The 25,676-nt window shown below is 41.4% G+C and overlaps 1 protein-coding gene across 4 annotated transcripts in view; it reads left to right on the top strand.

Annotated features, from left to right (window-relative positions):
* Positions 1-23,031, top strand: part of TMCC3 (transmembrane and coiled-coil domain family 3) — a 64,765-nt gene extending 41,734 nt beyond the window's left edge. The window contains exons 2-6 of one of the 4 annotated variants that reach the window (XM_059726202.1): positions 13,839-13,887; positions 16,020-16,159; positions 16,718-17,634; positions 19,009-19,144; positions 21,536-23,031. In XM_059726202.1, the coding sequence (XP_059582185.1) occupies positions 16,088-16,159; positions 16,718-17,634; positions 19,009-19,144; positions 21,536-21,838 (1,428 nt within the window). In that variant the 5' untranslated portion in view covers positions 13,839-13,887; positions 16,020-16,087 and the 3' untranslated portion in view covers positions 21,839-23,031. The remainder of the gene's footprint in view (positions 1-13,838; positions 13,888-16,019; positions 16,160-16,717; positions 17,635-19,008; positions 19,145-21,535) is intronic. The other 3 variants (XM_019480956.2, XM_059726203.1, XM_014610936.3) reach the window with 3 other exon arrangements.
* The last annotated feature ends 2,645 nt before the right edge of the window (positions 23,032-25,676 follow it).

Here is a 25,676-nt window from a genome sequence, read left to right as displayed (position 1 = left end):
GCAGGGGGTTGGACTCGATGACCTACTGAGGTCCCTTCTGACCCTAACATCTATGAATCTATGATGTACCACTGCCAAGTTGAGACAAATCAAAAGATCTTCTGTTTTATGGGCCTATTGTTCTACTGTTTACAAATTTAATTTTGTAGTAACAAAAACAAAAAAGACCATGGGCCACATCTTTATTTTTTTGCAAGTACTGGAATGGGGCATAGGTGAAACTTAAGGCACAGACAGAAGTGACAATTTTTGCCCGATCTGGCCACAGAAAGCAGTTTATAGCCTTGATGTAAGTGCACAGCTGCAGACTGCTTCAAAAATGGTTGATTGGATGAAAATCTTGATCCCTCATTGCATGATGGGTCAGATGGTGTTCTGAAACAGAACGTCTCCTGTAACTTCTGTCTGTGCTGCCTGCCAGCTTCCAGCTGTTTTCAGAATGGGAGTGGGGAAAGGGAGCAGAGGGAATTGGGTCAGGGGGTAAGGGGGTTCAGCCCCTGCTGGAGGGTGGGGTGAGTGTATTGGAGCTGCCCCACCACCAAGGTGGTGGGGTCTAATTTACCCACTGCACCCTTCTGTGCTGGCTGGGGATCCCCTAGAATGAACTCTGCTCCTTTTCCCCCCTCCCATTCTGAAACACAGACAGGCTAGAGGAGAGAAGGGACCATTGCTAGGGAAAACTAGCTGCAGGCTCACAGCCAGCAGCTAGATTCTCCTCCCCTTTGGAACTAACAGTGAACTTCTGTTTGTTCCAGGAGATCCTTGCAACTCAGAACACTTCCTGCAAAGCATTCTCAGTTACAGTGGGGACCTGCACTTCTGTCTGCACGCAAATCACAAAATAAATCAAGATCAGCTCTTTTCCAACAGCCACAAACTACTTGGGCACCTAGAATCATTAGGTAGCTCCATTTGGCATGAACACTTCTTTAGATATTTCAGTTTTGACTTGTATGCATGCTTGGAAGCAACCAGATCAGCCACCTATATATCTAAATCCCATTTTTGCTCTGTGCTGAGTCAGATTAGTGCCGGCAGGTATCTAAACTCCATCAAACCACTCATTTGTTAGGTGTTCAGAGAGCATACCTGGTGCACAATTGAGACCAAACGGCATAAGCACAGCACCATATATTCACTCTCCCATATTGTTTGTAGTGATGGTGATACCTCATGCTTTGTTCACAGTGGTCTGATGACAGCATCATTTACCCTTCCAGTGGAAGATTTGGGTTTAGGATCTTCACAGCCATAAACCTCATCTCCTATTTCCCAGGAGAATGTCCTAACCTCTAGGTTGTAGTCTAGTCTGGGCAGAGAGTCTCTTTCCTCTGTTGAAATGGGTCGCTGAGCAGCTGACTTGTGGGGCTGGGAGGAGATTAAGCCTAATTTCAGAGTCCAGTGAGGAGGCCACTTCCCTGGGAATGGTGAAATCCTGGGTTCTGCTGCCAGATCTGTTAATGCATTTGCCATTAGACTGTCACTGGTTTAAAAATCAGAAATCGGTACCTGTGCAGTATTTAGGTGATATAGGTTATCCTGTTGGAGGCAACCACATCTCTCCATCGATTGTGTTGGGGTTGGCAGTACCTTGCTTGCTTGCTGCTTATTAATTTGCTGAAGCACATATGAGAACAATTTGGATCTGACCATGTGCCCCTCTGCAGACTATGGTTCCTGTATCCAGGTTCAGAGTAATTTATAATCTCTTAATGTAATTTCTGGACTCTACTTCAGCAATGGAACATTACAGGCCCTATTGGCAGAGTATGTGTCCTCTGCGCAAGTACTCTTCAATCAGTTTTCAAGAGTAAATGTGCTATGCAAATTACCAGTACCTGCCTTGCCAACCCCAGCTACTGAAAGGTTATGAGCCAGACCTCCCAAACGTCGTGAAATTGCCTTAAAAATTATGACCTTTTTTGGGGGAAACCCCCCCACAGTTAAAGGAGTTTTAAATAAGATTGTTGTTAGTGTTTATATTTTCTAAGCTTATTTTTCTAACCCATGAAGGTTAGAAACTGTTTAATGTGAGCTGAAATTCACAAGTGATTTCATTATGATTTCAAAAGCTGGAGATTCAAGGAAAACAGTCTATCAGAGAGTGAAAGAAAATTGCCACAATGCAGAGCAGGTTGGGTTTCAGTGACTTTATCAACATGGAAGAAGCAATTCTTCATACAGATATGATGGGGATAGGTGGTTTGGAGAAGAGAGGCAGGGACCTATTATCTGGCATAGCTTCTGGTCAAATTTCATTCATAGAACAAATTTGAAAATTGTAGTTGTATGATGGTTCACCTAGCTCTTCCAAGTTGTTTTTCACATTAACTGGAAAATGTAATTCTCACCTCAGCACCTGTAGTGGAGAAGTTCATCACAAGCAATAAGAACTGAATTAGATAATTAGTTTAGAAAAAGATATAGCGTGTCTTGTAGCAATCTCAAAAACACTACCCATACATAGGTCTATTCATACCAAGCATAGTCTGGGAAATTTTCTCAAGTGTAAAGGCACTCGTTTTCCACAGGAACTCTGGTACAGCATTGTAATAAATATCTCTCTTAATGGAACAACCATTCTGAACACCTGGGATTCCAGGACTCCCTAGCATTTTCTTATATTGCTATGGAAACCAGAGAGAGCCAGAAAGTGATTTTGTTTTGATTTGAAAAGTCAGCAGAGAACATTTTAATGACTCCTATTAATAAACTGTGCTCACCAGAAAGGAGCTGAAAGAAACTGAATTCCAAAGGGTGGTGGATTTCAAAGCAAAACTTCAGATCTGTCCATTGCCTGGTTCCTTCTATGTTGCGCCCCCTCCCTCCCCCCCCAACTGTGAAAGGTAGTGAAGATTATGCTGTTTGCCAAATAAACTTCAGCTTTCTAAGTTCATACTAGGTGTAAAATTCCACTGTTTCTCTGATAGTATGGGGATAATGGGTCCGTGCTTCACCTTCTTGCAGAATTTACAGAAACAGGGAACTGGTTGTGAAGGTAGAAGGTAACTTGGGTGACGGTGTCTGTGGAAATGATAAAGTTCAGAATCTTCAGGGGAGGAAGGAAGGAGAGCAGTAGAATAAGGACACTGGTTTTCCAAATTGACGACTTGAACACTTAAGGAATTGATGGGCAGAATACCGGGGTGGAGTCTGAGGGGAAAAAGAGTTCAGGAGAGATATTAAGGGTGCAGAAGCAAGCTATCCTCATGTGGTGGAACAATGGGATATGCAACAGAACAGCCTAGATAGGTAGCAATCTTTTCAATGAGTTGAAACTCAACAAGGAATCCTACACAAAGTAGAAACTTGGTCATAGTACTGCAGAAGAGTGTAAGAGTATTGCATCAGGGTCCAGAGAGAAAATTAGGAAGGCCAAGGCACAACTGAGATACAACTGTCAAGGGATATACAAGCATGTCAAGAGAAAGAGAAAGACAAAGAAACTCTGGGTCCCATGCAGAAGGCAATCTTGCTACAGATGATGAATGCAGAGAAAGTGGAACTGTTTAATGCATTTTTTAAACTTCAGCCTTCACAAATATGGATGAGTGCAATTGATAGTAATGTTAGGGAAGGAGACCAGCAGCATACAGTAGTGGAGGAACAGATAAGTGATTATTTAGATAAGCTACGTGCCTTCAAGTTAGCAAAGCTGGATGGCAAGCACTCTGGGATATTGAAGGAATTGGAGGAGGTAATATCACAGCCCATTAACTCTAGACCCTTTTTGAGAGCTTGTGGAAATAAGGGGTGAGGTCCTGGATGATTGGAAAAGGGCAAATATAGTGCCCATATATAAGAATGGAAGGAGGAGGATCTGGGGACTTACAGACCAGTCAGCCTGACCTCAATACCTGAGAATATCATGGAGCAGGTCCTCAAGGAATCTGTATTGAAGCACGTAGAAGAGAAGGTGGTGATCAGGAACAGCTGGTATGGATGTACTGAGAGCAAGTTATGCCTGACCAACTTGATTTCCTTCTGTGATAAGATAAGAGGCTCTGTTGGGGGGGAAAGGGGGCAGGGAGAAGTAGTAGATGTGATATATCTTGACTTCAGCAAGGCTTTTAACACAGTCTCTCACACTATTCTCATTAGCAAACTAAGGAAATGCACACTAGATGAAAGTATTGTAAGATGGCTACAAAATTATCTGGAGCATCCTGTTCAATGAGTAATCAATGGCTGAATATCTAGTTGGAAAGAGGTATCAGCTGGGGTTTCCAAGGGGTCTGTCCTAGGTCTTGTGTTATTAAATATTTTCATTAATAATTTGGATGATAAGATTGAGTGCACACTTAGCAAATCTGTAGATGACACCAAGTTGGGTGGACATGCATGCACTGAAGGATAGGGCTAGGATCCAGGGTGACGGCAGAAATGGTCCTCAATCAATGAGATGAGATTCTACAAGGAATCTTGTTGAAGTGCAAGTGTTCAACAAGGAGTCCTGTGCTTGGAACAGAGTAATTGTATGCACAAATCAGACTGGGGAATAATTGACTAGGCCTCGGTACTGCAGAGACCATACAGCAGACACCTCTGAATATGACCCAACAGTGTACTTTTGTTGCGTTACATTAGCAGGAGTCTCTCTTGCAAATCAAGGGATCTTCTGCTCTGTTTGGCAGTGATGAGTCCTTTCCTGGAGTAGTGTGTCCAGTTTTGTACCCTATACTTCAAGAAGGGTGTAAACAGTTTGAAAGAGTCCAGCAGAGAGCTGGAACAGATGTTTAGAGACTTGGGAAACATGACTTATAAGGAAAGGTTGGAAGAGGTAGGATTATTTAGTTTAGAGAAGAGAGGAGTGATAGGGGGACTTGATAAGTCTTCAAATACCTGAAGGATAATTACAAAGAGGATGCAGACTAGCCTTTTGTCTGTGGCTGTAAGGGACAGGACTAGAAGGAATGGTCCCAAGCTGCAGCAAAGGAAATGTAGGTTGGAGACTTCAGAAGAACTTTCTGAATATGAGGGTGGTCAAGCCATAGAAAAGTTGTGGAATCTCCATCCTTGGAAATTTTCAATAGCAGGTTGGACAGATGCTTGGCTGGGATGGATTAGTCAAGGGTGATCCTGCCTTGAGCAGGGGGCTGGACTAGATGAACCAATGAGGTCCCTTCCAGCCCTACCCTACTATAAACTTTCAAACATGAGCAGACCAGGTCTAGGTGTCCTTGTTTTCCCTGAATAGTCTTTGCTAGCCAAGATGATCATTGGATAGTTGATAGAAAATTCATAGACGTTAGGGTCGGAAGGGACCTCAATAGATCATCGAGTCCGACCCCCTGCATAGGCAGGAAAGAGTGCTGGGTCTAGATGACCCCAGCTAGATGCATATCCAACCTCCTCTTGAAGACCCCCAGGGTAGGGGAGAGCACCACCTCCCTTGGGAGCCCGTTCCAGACCTTGGCCACTCGAACTGTGAAGAAGTTCTTCCTAATGTCCAGTCTAAATCTGCTCTCTGCAAGCTTGTGGCCATTATTTCTTGTAACCCCGGGGGCGCCTTGGTGAATAAAACCTCACCAATTCCCTTCTGTGCCCCCGTGATGAACTTATAGGCAGCCACAAGGTCACCTCTCAACCTTCTCTTGCGGAGGCTGAAAAGGTTCAGGTTCTCTAGTCTCTCCTTGTAGGGCTTGGCCTGCAAGTCCTTAACCATACGAGTGGCCCTTCTCTGGACTCTCTCCAGGTTATCCGCATCCCTCTTGAAGTGCGGTGCCCAGAATTGCACGCAGTATTCCAACTGTGGTCTGACCAGCGCCCGATAGAGGGGAATTATCACCACTTTGGATCTATTTGTTATGCATCTGTTGTTGCATGATAAAGTGCCATTAGCTTTTCTGATGGCTTCGTCACACTGCCGGCTCATATTTGTCTTGGAGTCCATTAGGACTCCAAGATCCCTTTCCACTTCTGTGCCACCCAGCAGGTCATTTCCTAGGCAGTAGGTATGCTGGACATTTTTCCTCCCTAGGTGCAGCACTTTGCATTTCTCCTTGTTGAATTGCATTCTGTTGTTTTCTGCCCACTTGTCCAACCTATCCAGGTCTGCTTGCAGCTGTTCCCTGCCCTCCGGCGTGTCCACTTCTCCCCACAGTTTTGTGTCATCCGCAAACTTGGACAGAGTACACTTCAATCCCTCGTCCAAGTCGCTGATGAAGACATTGAAGAGTGTCGGTCCAAGGACCGAGCCCTGTGGGACCCCACTGCCCACACCCTTCCAGGTCCAAGCCAACCCATCCACCACTACTCTCTGGGTACGACCCTCTAGCCAATTCGCCACCCACCGGACTGTGTAGTCATCCAAGTTACAGCCTCTTAACTTGTTCACCAGTATGGGGTGGGATACCGTATTGAAGGCCTTCCTGAAGTCTAAGTATACGACATCCACCCCTCCTCCTGTGTCCAGGCGTTTTGTAACCTGGTCATAAAAAGAGACTAGATTAGTCAGGCATGATCTGCCTGCTACGAACCCATGCTGATTTCCCCTCAGCATAATTTGTCCTGCCGGGCTCTCACAAATGTGAGCCTTGATAATTTTTTCAAAGACTTTGCCAAGGATGGAGGTGAGACTGACTGGCCTATAGTTGCCCGGGTCCTCCTTCCTCCCCTTCTTGAAAATGGGGACCACATTGGCCCTTTTCCAGTCCTCCGGGACTTGGCCCGTGCGCCACGAGCGTTCAAATATTCCCGCCAGTGGCTGTGCAATGACGTTGGCCAGTTCCTTCAGTACCCTTGGATGGAGCTCATCCGGGCCTGCCCACTTAAAGGCATCCAGTTTCTCCAAGTGACTCTGCACCATCTCAGGGTCTACTCATGGTAGTCTGGCGCCTTGCTGCTGCCTCTTTACAATCCCAGTGAGAGACTTGTCTTGCTGCTGTCTTAGGAACACTGAGGCAAAGAACTCATTGAGGAGTTCAGCCTTGTCCCCCCCTGTCCACCACCAATTGCTTCTACACATTTAGTAGGGGTCCTATTCCTCCCTGGGCCTTCCTTTTACTCCCTATATATCTAAAAAACAATTTCTTGTTATCCTTTACTTAAGATGCCATCCTCAGCTCCATGGTAGCTTTGGCCCGTCTAACTGCCTCCCTACAAGCACGAGCAGAGGAGGTATACTCCTCTTTGGTGATCTCTCCCAGTTTCCACTTTTTATGTGCCCCCCCTTTTGGCCTGTAGGCTGTCCTGGATTTCTCTGGTCAGCCAAGGAAGCCTCCTGGCCCCTTTCCCTCTTTTTCCTCACATCAGGATCGTCTCCCTTTGTGTTCGAAGGATCATTTCCTTAAGGCACAGCCACCCTTCTTGGGCTCCCATCACTTCAAAACTCCTACTCCGCAGTGTGTCCTTGACTAATCGCCTGAGTTCATTGAAATCAGCTTTCCTAAAGTCTAGCACTTTCACCCTACTAGTTACCTTACCCACTCGACGTCTTATGAAGAATTCTATTATTAGGTGATCACTGTTTCCCAGATGGCCACCGATCTGTAGGGTAATACTCTTATTGGTATACTCTTTTTTTTAAATAAGAGTTCTTTGCCAGAATCAGATTAGAGTCTCTGGGCATAAAAATTAGATTACTTATAATACAGCAGCTACTGAAGTTGATATGAATAAAAAACAACTTGGAACAAATTGGAACCAGGTTAAATACAGTGTGTAAGTGGCAGATCCCTCTCTGCATGTCCCCACCTGGGCTTGGGGCTGTTTCACTCCCTTCCCTCTCCCATGGATCTGGCCTTTGCTCCTGCACTGGCCCAAGCAAAACCCTGGCCCCAGCACCTGGGAAGGTGCAGCAGGATCACCCCCTAGCTAGGAGGGGGCCTCTGGGAGTCCCTGGTTGTGCTGAGCCACAAGCAGAGGGGAAATGTCGGGTAGACCCCTGCTGGGGTCCGTGCTGGTGGGAGAGGGGAGGCAGGGAGGTTTAATCCCCCTCTGCCTGAGCCTGCTAACCCATACCCCTGCCCCTTCCACTCCAGTGGGGAAGAGTCTGGCAGGGGCTGTGTCCCCAGCACACCTACCCCATTGTCAGCCAGCTGTCACTGCTCCAGCTAGAGAGCAGAGCGGCCTGGCCAACCCTGCTCCGTTCCAGCAGACAGCATAGCCCAACCTCAGCCTGCAAAACATGCTAGGGGACCGTGATTTAACTTGAACCAGGAAGGGGTCTGGGACAGAAGTTGCATAAACAATTTGACCTCTATCAGTTAAGTCTGATACTACGTTCAACCAGATTTATCATAAACCAATTTCGGCCATTTTGAGTCTGGCTTATGTGCACTGAATTTCTGTTCCGTTACAGGTTTAAGTCAGTTTCTGATCACTTGAACCGGTTTATATGTAACTTCTGCCTCTAGCCTTGATATCCTGTTAAGGGTTAGTTTCAACCTTTCACATCAGGCTGAAAGTTCAGATCTTAAAAAACCCAGAGGACTTGGAAGATTAGTGAAACCTTCTAAGCACACATTTCTGCTTTGGCAAATAAATGCAGGGAAAAAACAAGTTTGTACAATGTTACCTAACAGGTCTAGAGGTGATTTTGGTGTATGTAGAGTCCTATACCTACCAATTAAGGACAAGAATAATACTTCACTAAAGTGGTGTGTGTGAGGGGGAAGGGGCTGAGGGGAATGAGGAGGTCTTTTTAATGTTGCAGAAACAATCCAACGGAAAGAACAAACCTGTGCATCATTCATGGGATTATTTACTGAACTGTAATCGGTTATACCTGTGAAAGCCTATTAAAGACTATCCATCTACAGAAATGTCATTGCAGGGTTCTGATGTAGTCTGCACGTGTACTATTATTACTGTTCTCCTGTTTTCCCCCTCCTCCGCTTCTGTGCATTTCACACACCTTGCATCCTTTTAAAGAAGAGTATAATCCCTTTTGTACCAAGTCTGTGCAGCATTTAGGATAGTGGGTCTCCAATTTGTGTCTAGGCAATACTGTACTTAAAAAATAATTATGTGAATGGCTGATTGCTGTCTGACCAATGTTATGTTTCTCTCAGGCTTATTTAGCCTAGACACTATTAAAGTCCTTAACACGTTGCTCTTTGAATTCATTGTTCTGCACAGCCCATCTGGTTTCCCTCTCCTCTGAACCACTGTGCACCAGCCTCTAAAAAGGTTCATATGAACAGCCCAGGAAAGGGCTCATGGTGCATGACAGGCAAGCTCCCACACTACTCTGCTGCATTCTGGCTTTCTAGGCAGATGTACCCAGGTTGCTGGGTACATCTCAAGGAATACAGCTCTTTAACGCAGTCTTAAGAAAATATTACAAATAGCTGCTTGCTCTTGGGAAGTTAAATGTGTGACCTTGCAACCTTCCCCACCCATAACACAAAAATGTTTTCATGTCTTTTCCTGATCCCTCTCCCCTGTGTGGAAAAAACAAGCTGAACACCTCAGGAATGCCTACGCTATTAGTATGCTTTGCATATGTTTGTGTCTCTTTTTTTCCCAAGGGGGCTTGCTATGTGCAGATGTCTCTCTAATCCACCTAAGCACTGTGGATTCCTTCAGTCTCCCAGCTAATGCTTTTCCTTCCTCATGCTGGCCTAGTGCCACTTTTCTTTTGGGATTGCTTTTTTCTGAAGCTCAGCAGCTTGCACCCGAGTGTCCCATTTACTGTTCTTTTAGGCCAGATGCAGGATGTTTCTACTTTACTGTTACTTTCCCCACGCAGGCTGTGTTTAGGGCTTTCCTTCTTTTGTCCCACGTAAGCTCCTTGCATCTTCAGTGTGATTGTAATTAGTGTTGCTACTGGTCTTACAAACATTTTTTCCAGTTCAGTAGCCAAAAGTAGGGGTGAAGGAAACAACAAATAGAAAAGTTTTTGTTTAATACAGAATAATTCTTGTTCCTGACTTGTAGTAAGAGCAAAGGAAATAAAAGGCTGGTGTTCATAGCGATAGTTTTCTTCTTTCCAATAGCTTGGCAGTTAGCACTCACATAGGATAGGGGAGACCTGGGTTAAATTCCCACCTCCTACTTACAGGGGATTTGAACCCACCTCCTAAAGGAGTAGCATAACAGCAAGGCTATTGGATACTGTGTAATAAGGCAGGGCTTCTCAATATCTGCTGTTGACACTGTTGCACTTTGTACAAATACATGGAGAAAAAACTGGAACCCAATAAGTGTTCTACTTGCCAGGCCAATGTCTTAATCACCAAGCTGAAGAGTCTGTGTCTCTCTTGTTTCTGTTTCAAAGTAGAACAGCTCTAGCAGGAAGGACTGAGAAGGAAGGATTGACTCAGGGCAGTGTCTTAATCACTGGGTTATAGGTACAATGGGATGGGACTCCCTCAGTCCCACCTTTTAAACTGTTTCTCTTTCTATAAATAATGAAAAAAAATCACACAAAAAAGAGCAAGACCCTAGACAGTTTTTGGCTTATTTCCTTGAGAGCTGGGAGGGTCTTTGTCCCTCTTCCAATTACTGTTTGTTTATACAGGGAGGAACAGTGTCAGCAAAAGAGGTTGCAAACCCTTCTCCCAGAATGCCCTTTAACCTATTGAGTAGGGCACTTCCCTAGCAAGTGTCGGGCAGAAGAGAGCATCTGAATTTCTAACATTCAAGATGAGTACTTGAAACACTGAACTGAAAAAGAGGTCGCCATTCTCACCATTTTCCCTTCCAGTAATTTTGTGTATCAAGGTTCACAATGCTAAAATACTTTTCCAATGTGAATAGTTTTCCTGGCACTTGGGAGCAAATTTGCTAGTCTCTAAAAATGTCTGACAGTTAGCTACTACTTCTCGGTATGCTGCTGCTTCCCACAGTGGCCTTTTGCCTCTTTACCAATTAGGTGGTAGTTCTGAGGAAGCAGGGAGCCTGGCCAACAGCTTAGCTTTGTGACCACTGAGGGAGAAAAAAATGATGCTTTGCATTCAGCTTAGTGTGCCCCTGAACTGAGTGCAGTGCATGCCCAGAAGAGGCACCGTGTTAGTTTGACTCGGCTCACCCAACATCTGTATAGATCAGGCATTTCAGGAGGGTTTTTGGCATTTTTATCTAAGAACTGATTTGAATCAGCTTTAGATAAAAGCACCAAAAAGCCCTGTGGAAGTGCCTGTTCTAGACAAACTCTGGGGAGCTGGGTCAAACTGAAGCGCTTCCTCTTCCAGTAAAGTGCTGGGCTTTTGAGGGGTGGGGCTTGGTTTACATCTGTCAGCACCCCTAATATTTCAGCACTTAGTAAAAAGGGAAGAAGACCTGGTTCAGGCTTGCCTCTGATTAATATATTTTTAGAATATCTTTTTTGTTCTAAAGGAAGTAAGTAGTTAGTTCTGTATAAAGATTTTAATCAGCCCCACCCATCCTTGGAAGTATGTACAGTTTGTCCTGGATAAGATTAGCAATGTGTCTGACTGTATGTGTGGCTCAACAATTTAGTTTAGTGTGTTTTTGTTTTTTTGTGTCAAGGCTTCTACAAAAGTGTCTTGTATTGTTTCAGGAAATTAATGTTTTATGTTGGGCTTTATTGTTTACTGGTTTAGCCAGATGGAGTAATTTATCTGATGAACTTTACACAGCGACAGCTAGGGACCTGAGTATGCAAACTCCTGTCTCTGCTGACTTACCGAGTGGCCTTAAACAAGTTACTTGTCCCCTCTGTGCATCAGCTTTCTGTAGATAGAAATTGGAGAGGTATATTCATCTTAGAAGCTTGGTGAGGATTTCTTAGCCATTTCTGCAAGGGGGTATATACATGCTAAGTTGCTTTTACTTGTTTGCATTCTCTCTATGACTCATTAAGGGGGGGAGATAGCATTTCTGGAAATGAGAATTTCAGCTAAAGTATATTGTTCACTGTCCCAGGCTGTGTAAATGTCTGTTGACCCCATCAGCATTTGCAACAAAAAAAGCCCCTAGTCTTACATATGCATGCAAGAAAACTTAATTAAATACGTTGTCCATCTCTGAACTGCTGTTAAACACAGTATGTGCTCAGTAATGGAAACCAGCCAGGCAGTTGTTGATTTAAATACAGCTACCACCAAAAATGATTATAAAGTACATGACCCATATTGGGCAAACATGCTGATGGGAACCTACCACAAGGTTAGTACAACCCATCTGAACAAGATAAATGGTAGTGCCCATTGAGTGCAGTCCCCTTCAGCACCAACTCTTTTTCAAGTCATGGTGAGCCCTTATTGAATGCATTCTGACTTTGCCTTCACTCCCACTGCAGCTGAGCTGTGGCTTTTCCATTTCCATTGATTCTTGTTTCTTCACTGGCCTTAAACGTCACCAAACAGGGCCCCAAACAGTTCGGCCAGAATCCCTGTTAGTCCCTCTCTCAACCTGTCCTATATGATTAGTGTAGCCCCCACTCTCCACAAGGTGAAGGTGGACCAGGTTGCCCTATGCCTTACCTGCAAATGTATTTTTGGAGGATCCCAGGACTTGTGACAAGAACACTTGGTTCATGTTTTAGACTCTAATGAGGCCCAGCACAATGGACTATATGGTGAATCATGAGCTTTTGGCTTTGGGATAGTATCATGCATTGCTTGGTCTCCATATAAGCAGGTGCCAAATGCTACTTAAGTGTGTTTTATGGAGTACCTGTGCTAAAACTAGCAGCAGTTTAAAAAAAGGTAAGGTGTATCAATTCTGGATTAAATAAGTTTATGGGTAATATATGCAAATTATTACAGCTATGGTGATTTCAAGGTCAGTTGTTTCAAATTTGTTCCTTACTTCCATGTGCTCATGGAGAGTAGGGTCTGACAAGAAGGAGAGGGGGAAGGAGTTGCAGGGAAAAGAAGATGGAGGGACAGGGCAAGGGGGTTACTGACTCCCCAGCCAATACTTTCCCTGCTGTAGCAGTGTGAGGTTGACAAATTCAAGACAAACTTCCAATAATTAGATTCTATACCTGGAAAATTGTATAGAACTTATACATTTTCTATATATAGAATTTAATTATTGGGGGAGTCATCTTATAATCAGGGCCATCTTATATTCGAGTAAATATGGTATATCCCCATTTGAGTTGTCAAATATCACTAAATATTTTTTCCTGCAAGCATGCTGCTGAGATCCACAGGCTGTCACTACTCCAGTGATGTAAGCAATATGCCTAGCAGGAAATGACCAGTGTCAGAACCGTGCTGTCTGCATTCTTCCTAAGGGCTTTGTAACACAAACATAAACACAAATGCTGTGCTGTCCTGACTTTTTTTTTTACGTTCATCAGCATCAGACTTCATAAACAGTACTTGCAAGTCAACAAAGACACAGGTAGATGCTGTTTGGGCTACTTGAAGTTAGTGCATTAAATGTTTGGCTAATTGAGTCTCAGCCTGTCTTTTTTTATTTATAGGCATTTCTTCTGCATGCCCCTTATAGTAAAACTTGAATAACTTATTTATTTATTTATTTTTGCATCATCCTTGCATGTCCCCATATTGATAAAAGTGCAAGGAAGGTGTAGGTAAAAAAAGTCCTAACAACTGGTGATGTGTGTCAGAAGGTAATGTGTTGAATAGTCCATGATAAAATGGCTTATAAATGCTACTCTTCGGAGATATATGAAATAGATCCAATCTATATGGAAGGTGAATGCAAGACTCAGTGTCTTGTCATTAGTTCTGCTTGATTACTCAAGGAGAGACATCAGTGAGTGTGGAATATTATTAACAGGATCACCCAGGGTTTGGTTCTGAAATCCGTGCTGCTTAATATACATATTGGTGATCTAGATCAGTAGTTCTCAACCTTTTAGACTCAGGTTACCCCCTCTGTGCAGCTCGTTAGACCTAAGTTACCACTTCGAAAATGCCAGCTCTTAATTTTCACTCATTCTTTGCCTACAGAAAAATAATAGAACAAGTTTTCTGTTGGAAAGAACTCGGACCACAACAGGTCAGAATTATTTTAACGTTATGAATTCCTGTGTGAAATCTTTGGGTTTATCTTGTTTATCATGTTTACACACCTAACAATGCTAACATTGTGTGGCATCTCACGCAATGTGACTACAGCACCCTGGTTGAGAGTCACTTATTTAGATGATAACTTAGTGTTTTACTAGTAAAATTTGCAGATGATCCAAAGATTGGTACATAGTAAATAACGAAAATGGGTTACTGACACCAGGGTGTTCTGAATCTCCCTGGTTACATGGTTATACGGGTTACAACAAAATGTGTTAATGCAGCCAAATGCCAGGTATTACATCTAGGAACTCAGGCCGTGTGTAAACAGAACGAGAGGCATGTGTGCACAACACTTTAAAGTGGGTTAAGTGCTTTTACACTGCTTTAATGGTCTTGGTGTTTGCATGCCTCAGCAATGTATTGCACATTAATTCCAGCTGCTGTAAGAAATTTGGCGGTGTAATGTACCTTAAACGACTTGGGGTGCAGCAAACTAAAACTCCTGCAAGCTGCCCCTACAGCCGTGGAGCGAAGCACCAGGCTCTGCGCAGCTCCACAGCTCTGCAGGAAGCCCCTGCAGGCAGCCTGACAGCAGCCTGGGAAAAGCAGCGAGCTCCCCACCCCCCCGAGCCTGCTTGCCTGAGCTGCACGGGGGCCTGGTGCTTCCCTCTGTGGCTGTGGTGACCCCTGGGATCACCTAAGCTGGGTGCCACCTTGCGGGGAGCCTCCAGTGCCACCGAGCGAAGCATCCCCTGCCCACCCTCCACAGCCCAGGGACTCCCCTGCCTGCCGGCAGCTTGCTCTCCTCTCCCTGCCGCAGAGGCAGGTAAGTCAGCAGGGTTTGTGTATGACACGGGGGTTTTATCAACCCTAAATTGAAGCAGTGTTTTTTAAAACTCACTGCTTCAATTTAGGGCCCCCGTTTTGTCTACACACACCCTCAGAAAGCAGGTTACACCTACAGGATGTTTTAGAAATCAGCAAATCCAGGAAGGACTCATGCGTCATTGTAGTTAATGGCAGCTCTTAGTTAAATGCTTTGATGAAAAGAGCTAATATCATCTTTTGATTTATAAAAAGGAGACTATCGGGAAGAAATAGGGAAGCAGTTTTGCCTCTCTGCATATCATTGGTAAGATTGCACTTTGAAGATTGTTAAATTCTGGTCCACATGAGAAGGTGTGGAATTACTAAAGCTGTTTCAAATGAAGGCCACAAAAATGAGGCATGCTAGGAAAACAAGCCTCAGTTTGTTCAACTTGCTGAAGAAAAGGTCCATAAGAGGTGCTTAAAAGTGATCTCAGCATAATTGTTTACTTACCTAAAAGCAATAAAGACAATTTCAGTCTTGCAGATGAGGCATAAAAAGATCCAGTGTCCAAAAGTTAAACAAAATCAGCCTTAACTACCCTTACAGTTGAGAATCATTTCTTATTTTATGCGTTGGAACAACTTACCAGGGGAGGTGATGGACTCACCATTACTTAGCCAATTTTAATTTTAAAGTTTCTCTCTCTTGAAAAAGCATGCCTTAATCCAGTTTGGGGGAAAAACTGTGGCCTGTATGTCTTCAGACGAAATATTCCTGGTGACCTTCTGTCATGTCTGTGAATTTGAGAATCTTTTATGGATAGCATGTTTGAAAATAGCCTCTCCAAGTGAGAATTATCTAATCAGAATTACTTTTATATGAGAATATATTGTTAGACTTGGCTCCTATAATGCTATCTTGATATGCTATCCAAGGTTAGGGCGGTGTCAGAGGACAATAGACAAGTTGCTTAATTATTGTTCATCTACTTCCCTACACCATATGGGAGTATTCATCAAGTACAATATACAAAGTGGTTACAACTAGACAGAGTACTAGCTCTTGAGTGCCTCAAGTTTTCCTTCTCTGAGAGTTACGGAGAATCTGTCTCATTCTAGTACACTGATGATAAAATATAGACAACTTGGCTTCAGGAAGTCAACTGATTGGAGACCTTCAGCAAACATGAAGAGTTAAATGGTGGTCAGTCTTTTGATCTACACTAAAACCTAATTGCTGCTGTTAGATCTGATCGCAACTCTCTCTCTCTCTCTCTCTCTCTCTCTCATGCCCATACCTTTCTTAAGCACCTTCCACCTACTCTGGAATGGTATAAGCCCCTACAAAAAGAGAAGAGAACCATAGACTGCAATTTATGTTGCTTGCTGTCACTGAATTGCAAAGCATCTGCAGGCAGATGAAGGACTTCTGTAGGTGTGACCAGTGGGTAAGGAGGAACATTATGTTCAAAACCAGTCTCTTAGCCAGTAAAGCACATTTTGGACAATACAAGGCTGTTGTAGGGAATTTTTTTGTGGCAGTGAGTAATTGACCATGCCTAAGTGCCATCCAGTTACAAAGAGATGATTTAACTCTCTTGAACTATTTGAAACTATAGATTAATAAAAATATGTTGGGAAGCTTAGAGTCTGGTTTAGTATTGTCCTAATTGGTACAGGGTAAATAATTTTGAGAGAAATAAGGGTCCCCCCCCCCCCCCCTTAATACTCTAGTTTTGTATTACTGTTTTAAAATGAAAGACAAGTCACCTGGGTATCAGTAGTCAACCCAGAGGGTGAAATTTAACCTGTGTTTTACATGGCTAAATAACAAAGTCTTCACTTTCAACATTTTACTATATGATACGAAAAATAGTTTAATATGCATTCAATATGTTCTGTTCTTGTAAGTTCCTTTGTGATCTCAGCTTTTCTTATAAATAGTTTGGAAATCAAAACATAAAATGGAAGTAGCTGTTTCCAATTTCAATTTTAATCTTTTTCAGGTGGAAAGACATGACATGAATACCCTGAGTTTGCCTGTTAATATTCGCCGTGGGGGTTCAGACACCAACCTCAACTTTGATGTACCTGATGGGGTCTTAGAATTTCACAAAGTCAAACTAAGTGCAGATAGCTTGAAACAAAAAATCCTGAAAGTTACTGAGCAGATCAAAATTGAACAAACAGCCCGTGATGGAAATGTGGCTGAATATTTAAAACTGGTGAACAGTGCAGACAAGCAACAAGCAGGACGTATTAAACAGGTCTTTGAGAAAAAGAACCAGAAGTCTGCCCACTCCATTGCCCAGCTGCAGAAGAAATTGGAACAGTATCACAAAAAGCTCAAAGACATTGAACAAAATGGATCCTCCAAGAGTACCAAGGATATTTCCAAAGACAGTCTGAAAGATATACAGCACTCTTTAAAAGATGTCCATGGCAAATCTCGCACTACTGGTCATGGAGCTGAGGGCAGCAAATCGGGTGTGCCAGGGGTGTCCTTGACACCGCCGGTGTTTGTTTTTAACAAATCTAGAGAGTTTGCAAACTTGATCCGAAATAAATTTGGTAGTGCTGATAATATTGCTCACCTCAAAAGTACCCTGGATGAATTTCGACCAGAAACTAGTTCTAGGGCCTATGGTGGTAGTGCCACTATTGTGCCTAAAACTAAATATGTTAGCGATGATGAATGCTCGAGTGGGACATCTGGCTCTGCAGATAGCAATGGGAATCGTTCCTTTGGGCCTGGTGGATCAGGCACTCTGGGCAACCAAGAAAAGCTTTCTATGATCTTGGAGGAACTGAGAGAAATAAAGGAGACACAATCCCAATTAGCTGAAGATATAGAGAACTTAAAAACACAGTTTAAAAGAGACTATAGTTTTATCTCTCAGACATTGCAAGAGGAAAGATACAGGTATTTTCTTTTTCATGCTTTCTTGAAATGGCTTTTGCGTGGTTATATGAAGTGATTCAGAATCATGTGAATGCAAATATATTCTTTAAGAGAATTAGTGAGCTTGAATGTGTTGTTTGTAAAAATGAATAAATAAAATAAAAATTAACTTCCCTTTTTGTTCTTAGTAATAAGTATTGGCTACAAAAGTGCTGTTTCTTTTGTTAACCTACAATGCATTTGTAACAATAATATTTCAAGTTAATAGATGGGGCAGTTATGTTCATTTAGTTAAGGCTTTTCTGGAAAGTTTTAATCTGCCTCTTGCTTTACTGGCATAATGTATTATATGAATATTGCATACACTTGGTGCCATTGCTGTCATAGTCAAAGGAAAGTTTTTGATTTATTTCCATTTAGAACCTGATAATCTGTGATGTAATAGAGCTACTTCTACAATTGACAGTGCATTCTTATTCCCAAGCCATTTCCTGCAGTTTGGCATTATGAATGTTCACAAGCCCATAGTTACCCAGTGCAATTTTGAGAGACAGTGCAGTAAACTACGGCGATATGTCATTTTAAATGCTTTAACAAAACATCCTCTTATGGTCCTAAACTACTTGGAAATTAACCTTTTAACATCTATTATGGGCAATGATGTATATTCTGCATAAAATCCAGACCTGGAGCCAAACACTTGGACATAAACCAAGATTGTTTTTTAGTATTTTTCCCCTAAGGTAAACAGTGAATTTTGGACATCTCCATTTTTTAAACTGTAGCATGAGATGCACTTGATTCTTTAGAAAGCGCTAATCACCTGAACTCTTAAATTTTGTGCTTCTTGGTTGTTAGATTGGATAGCAGTCACCCTTTAAAATCTTGGCCAAGTAGAATGTATCCAAATATCAAATGTCATATTAATTGTGAAAATGAACAATTTGATTAATGAGATGCATGTCTTTGTAAATAGGAAAAAAAAAACCCATTAGTATAAAGCACAGTACTTAATAAAAAATCACTTGTTTTACTGTTCTCGAAGTGAAGGGAAGGCAGGTTATTTTAGATGGAGAAGAGGGGAAAATATATAAAAGCCACCACAGTGAATTTCAGTCTGAGACGTAAAGGCATGAATTGGGTACACTTATTTAAATGATATTTTCTATTATACCACCAACATATTTGCAAATAACTTTTAGGGTGTTGACTAAATGGGTACATGGATGTTTTACTTTCACTAATTTTCATTGCAAATCAAAGTGGTGGTGGTTTGGCTTAAGAGTATGGAATAATCAAATAAAGAGGGTAGCTTTTTAAAGTGTACATCTCTTCAAAAGATGTAACCACACTCATATAGGAGATAATTTAGACTTGATTTTTTTTCCTGAAAAGGTATGAACGATTGGAAGACCAACTAAATGATCTGACTGACCTCCATCAGCATGAAACAGCAAACTTGAAACAAGAGCTAGCTAGCATAGAGGAGAAGGTGGCTTATCAGGCCTATGAGCGGTCACGAGATGTTCAGGTATTTTTATGACTGAACTTGCTAGGTATTCTACAAACTCTTGTATTTAAATAATTTTACATATTTACATTTAAATTTAAGGAATGTTATTAAAGATTTAAACCCTTTTTTTTTTTTTTTAAATGTGTGTAGGGTAACTTTATGGCCCCTTTAAATTTATGGTGAAGATCTCACTTCAATGAAACCAGAGGAGCTGGGATGGTTTTGGTGCTAAGGCACAGAGTTGACAGCCCAGAGGTCACAAGTTCAAGGCTATAGCAGAAGTGCTCATGGTGCAGCCTGTTGGATTCTAATGAGTCTCCAAATTCTACTAAATACCTTGTCACAAAAACATGAAAAAAGGAGGAACAGAAACTTACTCCTTGTTAGCAGAGGAGTAAATAATCCCCAGGTCATATATTAAATATTCTGAAATGCAAGAATTTTGCTTCTGTCTCTGTCTGCCTCATTGCAAAGGTGGCATTTTTTCCATCAGCTTGCTAATGATCCCTAAAGCCCTTCCAAAATGTATTAATGTTGTGTGACATTTTATTATAATTTGAGTTTATAGTACCAGAACTGGGTAGTTATTAAGAAGAAAAATTGACTGAGATCCCAAATCAATCATAGAATACATTTGAAGCTATGTCAAGAGGTAAAACTTTTTTGTGATACCTCTATTGGACTTTTTTTGAGCATCAGGTGCCCCTTCCTTTGGTCTGAAGGAGAAACAGCTATGTAGCTATAGGAATTCTAAATATATTTTAGATAGAAACTCATAAAGTTTCCATCCTACTGAGACTCCTTTTTACCCCATGTTTCTCCTGCAACAGTTGTTGTCCTTGTTCTTACCTGAATTACTGGAGGAAACTGCATTCCTGATACTGCTTTAGGGGTATAGGTTGTAGCCATGTTGTTCTTCTTCAGGCTGAGGAAGTGACTGCGGTTGATCAGACCAACTGCAGACGCTTCCTCAGCCTGATGAAGGGTATTTGTACCCAAAAAAGCTTGCAAAGAAGAATTTTCCCAACTGTTTAAGTTGGTCTAATAAAACAGGTTGGATTTACCCAAAGAACCTTGTCTGCCTGATACTGCTTTATGCATATGAAGTGAAAAATCTTCCAGATAACTGATGAAAGACATTAATCTTTAAGATAATTATTTTATTACTAGTAATATAAACTGGCACATTGACAGACCTAATTATTACTTTGGCTAAGCATTTGGGAGTATTTTTATTAGAATAAGATCTTCAGATCACCTAAAAAAAAAAGAGCTGAGCTATGTCATCAGCTTTGATTAGAAAAAAATATGAGGTGGTATATGTCATGTTGAAAAAATAAATTTAGTTGGGGATGGGGAATTTTCTGTTTTAAAATTGAAATTGAATTGAAAAATGAAATGATTTCATCTATAGAAATTGAACAATAATTTTAACTGAAAAATAGCATAGTCTAAGTATAGTCAGCTAGATATTCAACATCATAGAAATGTAGTATTAGAAGGCACTTCAGGAGTTCATCTGCTCAAGCCCTCTTTCCTTTCCAAAGGTTAATGGAAAACCTGAAGTATTCACTATTGATTTTCCCCCCCCACCAACAATAAAACGTGTATTTTGATTACTACTACAAAAAATGAAGAAGTTAGATATTGAAGTATAATGAAAGCATTCAGACAGCAAAATGTTTCTGCATTTTATTTATGTCAAGAACATATTAATGGAACCATCTCCCCTTTTTTTCAGTCAATATCATGATATTCAAAGTGATTAGCATCCCTAGCTATAATGAAAATGTTTGGCTGAGCACTGTTCAGTGCGACTCTTCAGATATGTATGCTTACAATGTATTTAAGACATGGATTAATGAGCCCTGAAAAGGAGAGCACAATCTCTTGCTGAAAACACAGTCCCAGCACTATACAATAGGTGGCTTTCAAGAGGTTGAAAGTGAGTTTAGACCAGAATAGAGGGGTAAACCTAATGGTACACACCGCACAATAGATTTAATTGGTGTCACAGCAAACCAGTACCCTCCTAATGTTTTCTGTAGCGTATGCAAAGAAAGTAACTTTGGTGCGGGCTTAATACAGTGAAGTTACCATGGCAACAGCTTACCCAGTTATTCAGTTCATCAGTATATTCAGGAAACATGAGCCATCATGAATGTTAAAACTGAGATTTTTCTCCAGCACAAAAGATGGAAATATGCTTTTGATAGCATCGTTGAGGGAGATTATACTTCAACAGACAATGGTGTATACATTTTTTTTAACATTTGTTTGTGCAGTTTTTTTTTAGGTAATTCATACATTACACTTCATCTTATCTGAGAGGTGGCTCAGTATCTAAATGAGAAAATGTTTTGTGTGGAAATGCAGCTGCCCCTGAGTCTTATTTTTCTTTGTCTCTAGGAAGCCTTGGAATCATGCCAGACCCGGGTTTCTAAGCTGGAACTCCATCAGCAAGAACAGCAAGCACTGCAGTCAGAGACTGTTAATGCCAAAGTACTCCTGGGAAAATGTATAAATGTAATCCTGGCCTTCATGACAGTCATATTAGTGTGCGTCTCAACTATTGCAAAGTTCATAGCGCCTATGATGAAGAGCCGTTTCCATATCATTTGCACTTTTTTTGCAGTGACTCTACTTGCAATATTTTGTAAAAACTGGGATCACATTATCTGTGCCATAGAAAGGATGATCATACCAAGATGAATCCATTAGCCTGGATGTTCTGTTTTTTTTTAAATGCTGTATGTATACAAATTACCAACAATTTTTTTAACTTCTCAGTTTAAATGTGATGGCTGGATGAAGAAGGTTTGAAGAAGAGACCCTAGGGTGTAAATATTCTGTGGCAGTCAGTTGCCTGTTCAGTCCTACTGTGTGTAGTTGGACAAACTGATTGTGAACTACTCACTCTCATAAGTCATTTGCCTTAAATCTGACCAGTTTTCCCACTTTGCAAATCAGCATATGTCTAAGGTGCAATGTTCTTAGGTCAGAGCAACCTAAGGTGTAATGTGTCTTATTGACTGGATGGAGGGGAAGCAGTAGTTCAGTTCAGGAGGGATAGCTCAGTATAGCCAGTACAAACTTGCCTCATCCCTATTAGATCAATTCAATTGTCTAACTTCCCTTGTGAATCATGCTGGAACGCACCCTATATTATATGGCATTCAGACATACTATAAAGTGTGGCTGGTATTTCCTCATGCTCGGTGATTAAAAATCTGTGAATTAGAAACTGGGAGGTGGTTTTATTACTTGTTAGCACCATGGTATGATGCTCCTGACACTGGATAACTTTACACGGATGGTTTATTCTTAAAATGTTACACTTGCCCAACACTTTTTTTACAATTGGTGCATCATGTCACGTTTAACAGTAAAACTGCTGGTAATGCTGCCATGTTGAATTAAATCTCTCTTGTGGCCATTTTGAACATTGCAGCCTACAGAGAGAAGGTGCATACAGAAAGCCAGTTGTATAAACTTTGGTTAGCACTTAGTTGATGGGTTCTCTGGAGGATTATAAAATAGATAACACTGGGCCTCTAACTGGAGTGAGGAAATAGCTGGAGGAATGGAATGATGTGGGGTTTTTTTCCAGGCTGGAATAAGGAATATGGAGGAACCTCAGGAACAGGGAAGCATTTGGGAGTAGATTAAACTTTCTTATACATTAGAATTGCTGTGCAACCTCCATTTTAAGAAACCTTCTCAGAAGCTACATGTTAGGCAACATGCATTATGAGGCAGGTTGTTTAAATGAATTACTCTGTTAGATCTAGAAATTACATAAAGTTGTTTTCCTTTAAATCTTCCTGTTGCCTGGATAACCAGGTATGATCTGTAATACAAGATATGAAATAAAAATCTCTCCTCCATACACCTAAGCTCAGAAACTTGATGGTGTCTCTGGTTATTTAATATTACATTAGCCTTGTGCTTACTTGGGTTGCAGGTTAGTTATGCCTGAATTTTACTTAAGTGCAATAGCTGATATGCAAATCCCTTGTCAATATACTGAGAAAAAGAGAAAAAAACACTTTATCCCTTCACCATCACTGGATCTACAGTTGATCTAGTGGTTTCAAGTGCTTAAGGAAAAACTTTGGAGAGCCAAATTTTAAGAGCTGTTAAAGGAATTCTGGTAACATGTTCAAAGTCTTGGAGCACAGGAGTCAGGAAAGATTGTTTCTAAGTTGCTGCAGAGACAGGAAACTGATCAAATACGACACTCCTATGTTATCCTAACTTGACCCTGCTCAATCTTCCAGGGGAAAGTGGGCACAAAAAAACACCCCTGCTGATCGTGGTATAACCTTATAAACCCCAAATGTAGTAGTTAGTTTTAACCCTGGAAGTAAAAGCAAGAATCACCATATAAGCATTCAGCTCCATTTATTTTCCATTTCACCACTGGTTTCCACATAATTATTCTTCTCTCATCTGTGTTCCTTTTCAGTTCAGTGAGATCCTTATTCCCAGTTTTTTTTTAAGTTCTAATTTAGATACTGTATGTACATTAAAAATTCATCTCCACCCATTTTCAGGCATCTCTCTTACCTAGTTGATAAACTGAGAAGATTACAAACTGTATCAGTTGAAGAGATTTAAACCTATCTTCATAGTGAAGTCTCCTATAACTTTGAAAAATCTTTGTTGTTTTCTGGACTTACTCCAGAATTTGTACAGCCCTAAAGACTATTTCCCTTTTTTTGTTTATATACCCAGTTGATGCATCCTGAGAACCTTTTGTCCTCCTTTACTGCAGGTAAACAATACATTCCCATCTTCGTTAGTGCTAATGTACATTAAGTCCTTTTTATTGTTTGTGATTTCCAGGTCTTTAGCCAGCAATTGTATTTCAGATTCAAAATCCTTTACTTTTACAATGACTCATGCTAATATCCATTAGCCATTTTAATAAGCCATCCTTCTTACAGATGGTATTTGTTTTACGTACTCATTTCTAACTTTGTACAATTTACCTTTAGATAAAAAACCTGATCTGGGGGCCCCAGTACTCTGAGCTACTACACTATTGACTTCTTATCATTTACTGCCATTTTTGTTAACCTTTTTATGCAATTTATATACATGTTCCAGACTAAACTTTTGAAAAATCATGCATTTCTATAACACTTAAGTGGTTCACAAAATAACATGGATGGATGCTATTTATCAGTAGCTTTACCAAACTCAAGAAGATAAATTTAGTCTGGCATGATCTAGTTTTATTGATTTAACCTTGCTGGTTCTAATGTTGAAGATCTGAAGTTTTGATTCAATTTATGTAATCTATCCTGACTGTTTCCAGGATCAGGACTTAAATACCACAAGCCTACTTATATCTGAAAGGTCAATCAGTATCTCTTAAGCAGAAAATTTGTTATAGTGCAACATATGAACAAGAGAGCATCTATGCATGGGTGAATTGTGGTGACTTACTGTACTACCCTCACATGGTCAGAGTTCAAAATGGGGACATAGCATTCCAGAGTGAGCCAGGTGGGGTCACAAGAAAGGTTTTAGACTTGCCTAATAAATTCGACTAATTCCAAATAAAACATAGTGACATGTTACATAGCAAATGCAATATAGTTTGATATTGGCTTTGTATCAGGAAGATGGCATACAAAGAAATTGCTAGAAATATCTAAAGTAAGAAAATGCAGTGTTCTTCCTTTAAGTTACTGTATTCTAACTAGCAATTGGGCATGTCACCTATTTACAGTCAAGAAGTAATAGTCTTGCTATTGCCCTTGCAAGGGTCTGAGGCATGAACAACCTGGGGATTGCAGATTGTCAGTGGTGGGGTGGCAAGCGGTGACCGCTTGCAGGCGCCACCAACAGTGTTGGCGATGCCTTTTTTTTGTAGGGGGTGCACAGCCATGCCAGGGGGTACACATGCACCCACGTGTACCCCCTACGTGTCGCCCCTGGTCTGAGGCCTACCCTTGTTACTGTCCTGTACTAGGAAGATCCAGCTGCCTTACCCAGACTGTTTCTGGGGATGCCACACTTCTTGACCACTGCCATACAGTCAGCTGTGACTGAAAAAAAAAATAGTTTGTATATTCTGTGTTCCTAAAACAATGTGTGTGTTTTACTTAGGGGTGTGTGGTAGGCAAAAAAATGTGGTCCTTGGTGGCACAGCAACCTGGGGCATACCAAGTTCCTTGGAAAGCTCAGACATTGGTTTCTAGCCCATGCTGAAGCTGTCACTACAGCTTCAGTACTATTGTTACCCATTCTAGCTGGATTAAAGCTAGCATGAGTGAAGGCTGAAAGATGTGTGTAGTGGTGGTGGGGGAATAATACACTTTACAAGAAGCAGCAGTGTTAATTTTCTTTGATTCTATGAAGTAAGGTTGGAAAGGACCTCAGGAGGTTATCAGTCCAACTCCCACTTTGACCTGGCTCTGCAGCACTGTATAGACTGGGCTCTTCAACGGGGCTTTTTGGAGCTTTTAGCTAAAACTGATTAAATCAGCTATTAGATAAAATCACCAAAAATACCATACTAAAGTGCCCAATCTATACA

Source organism: Alligator mississippiensis, chromosome 4 (genome assembly GCF_030867095.1).
Source record: "Alligator mississippiensis isolate rAllMis1 chromosome 4, rAllMis1, whole genome shotgun sequence".
NCBI classification, from domain to species: domain Eukaryota; kingdom Metazoa; phylum Chordata; order Crocodylia; family Alligatoridae; genus Alligator; species Alligator mississippiensis.
The sequence above is the reverse complement of the archived record's forward strand: the minus strand, read 5'-3'. Positions and strand labels throughout refer to the sequence as shown.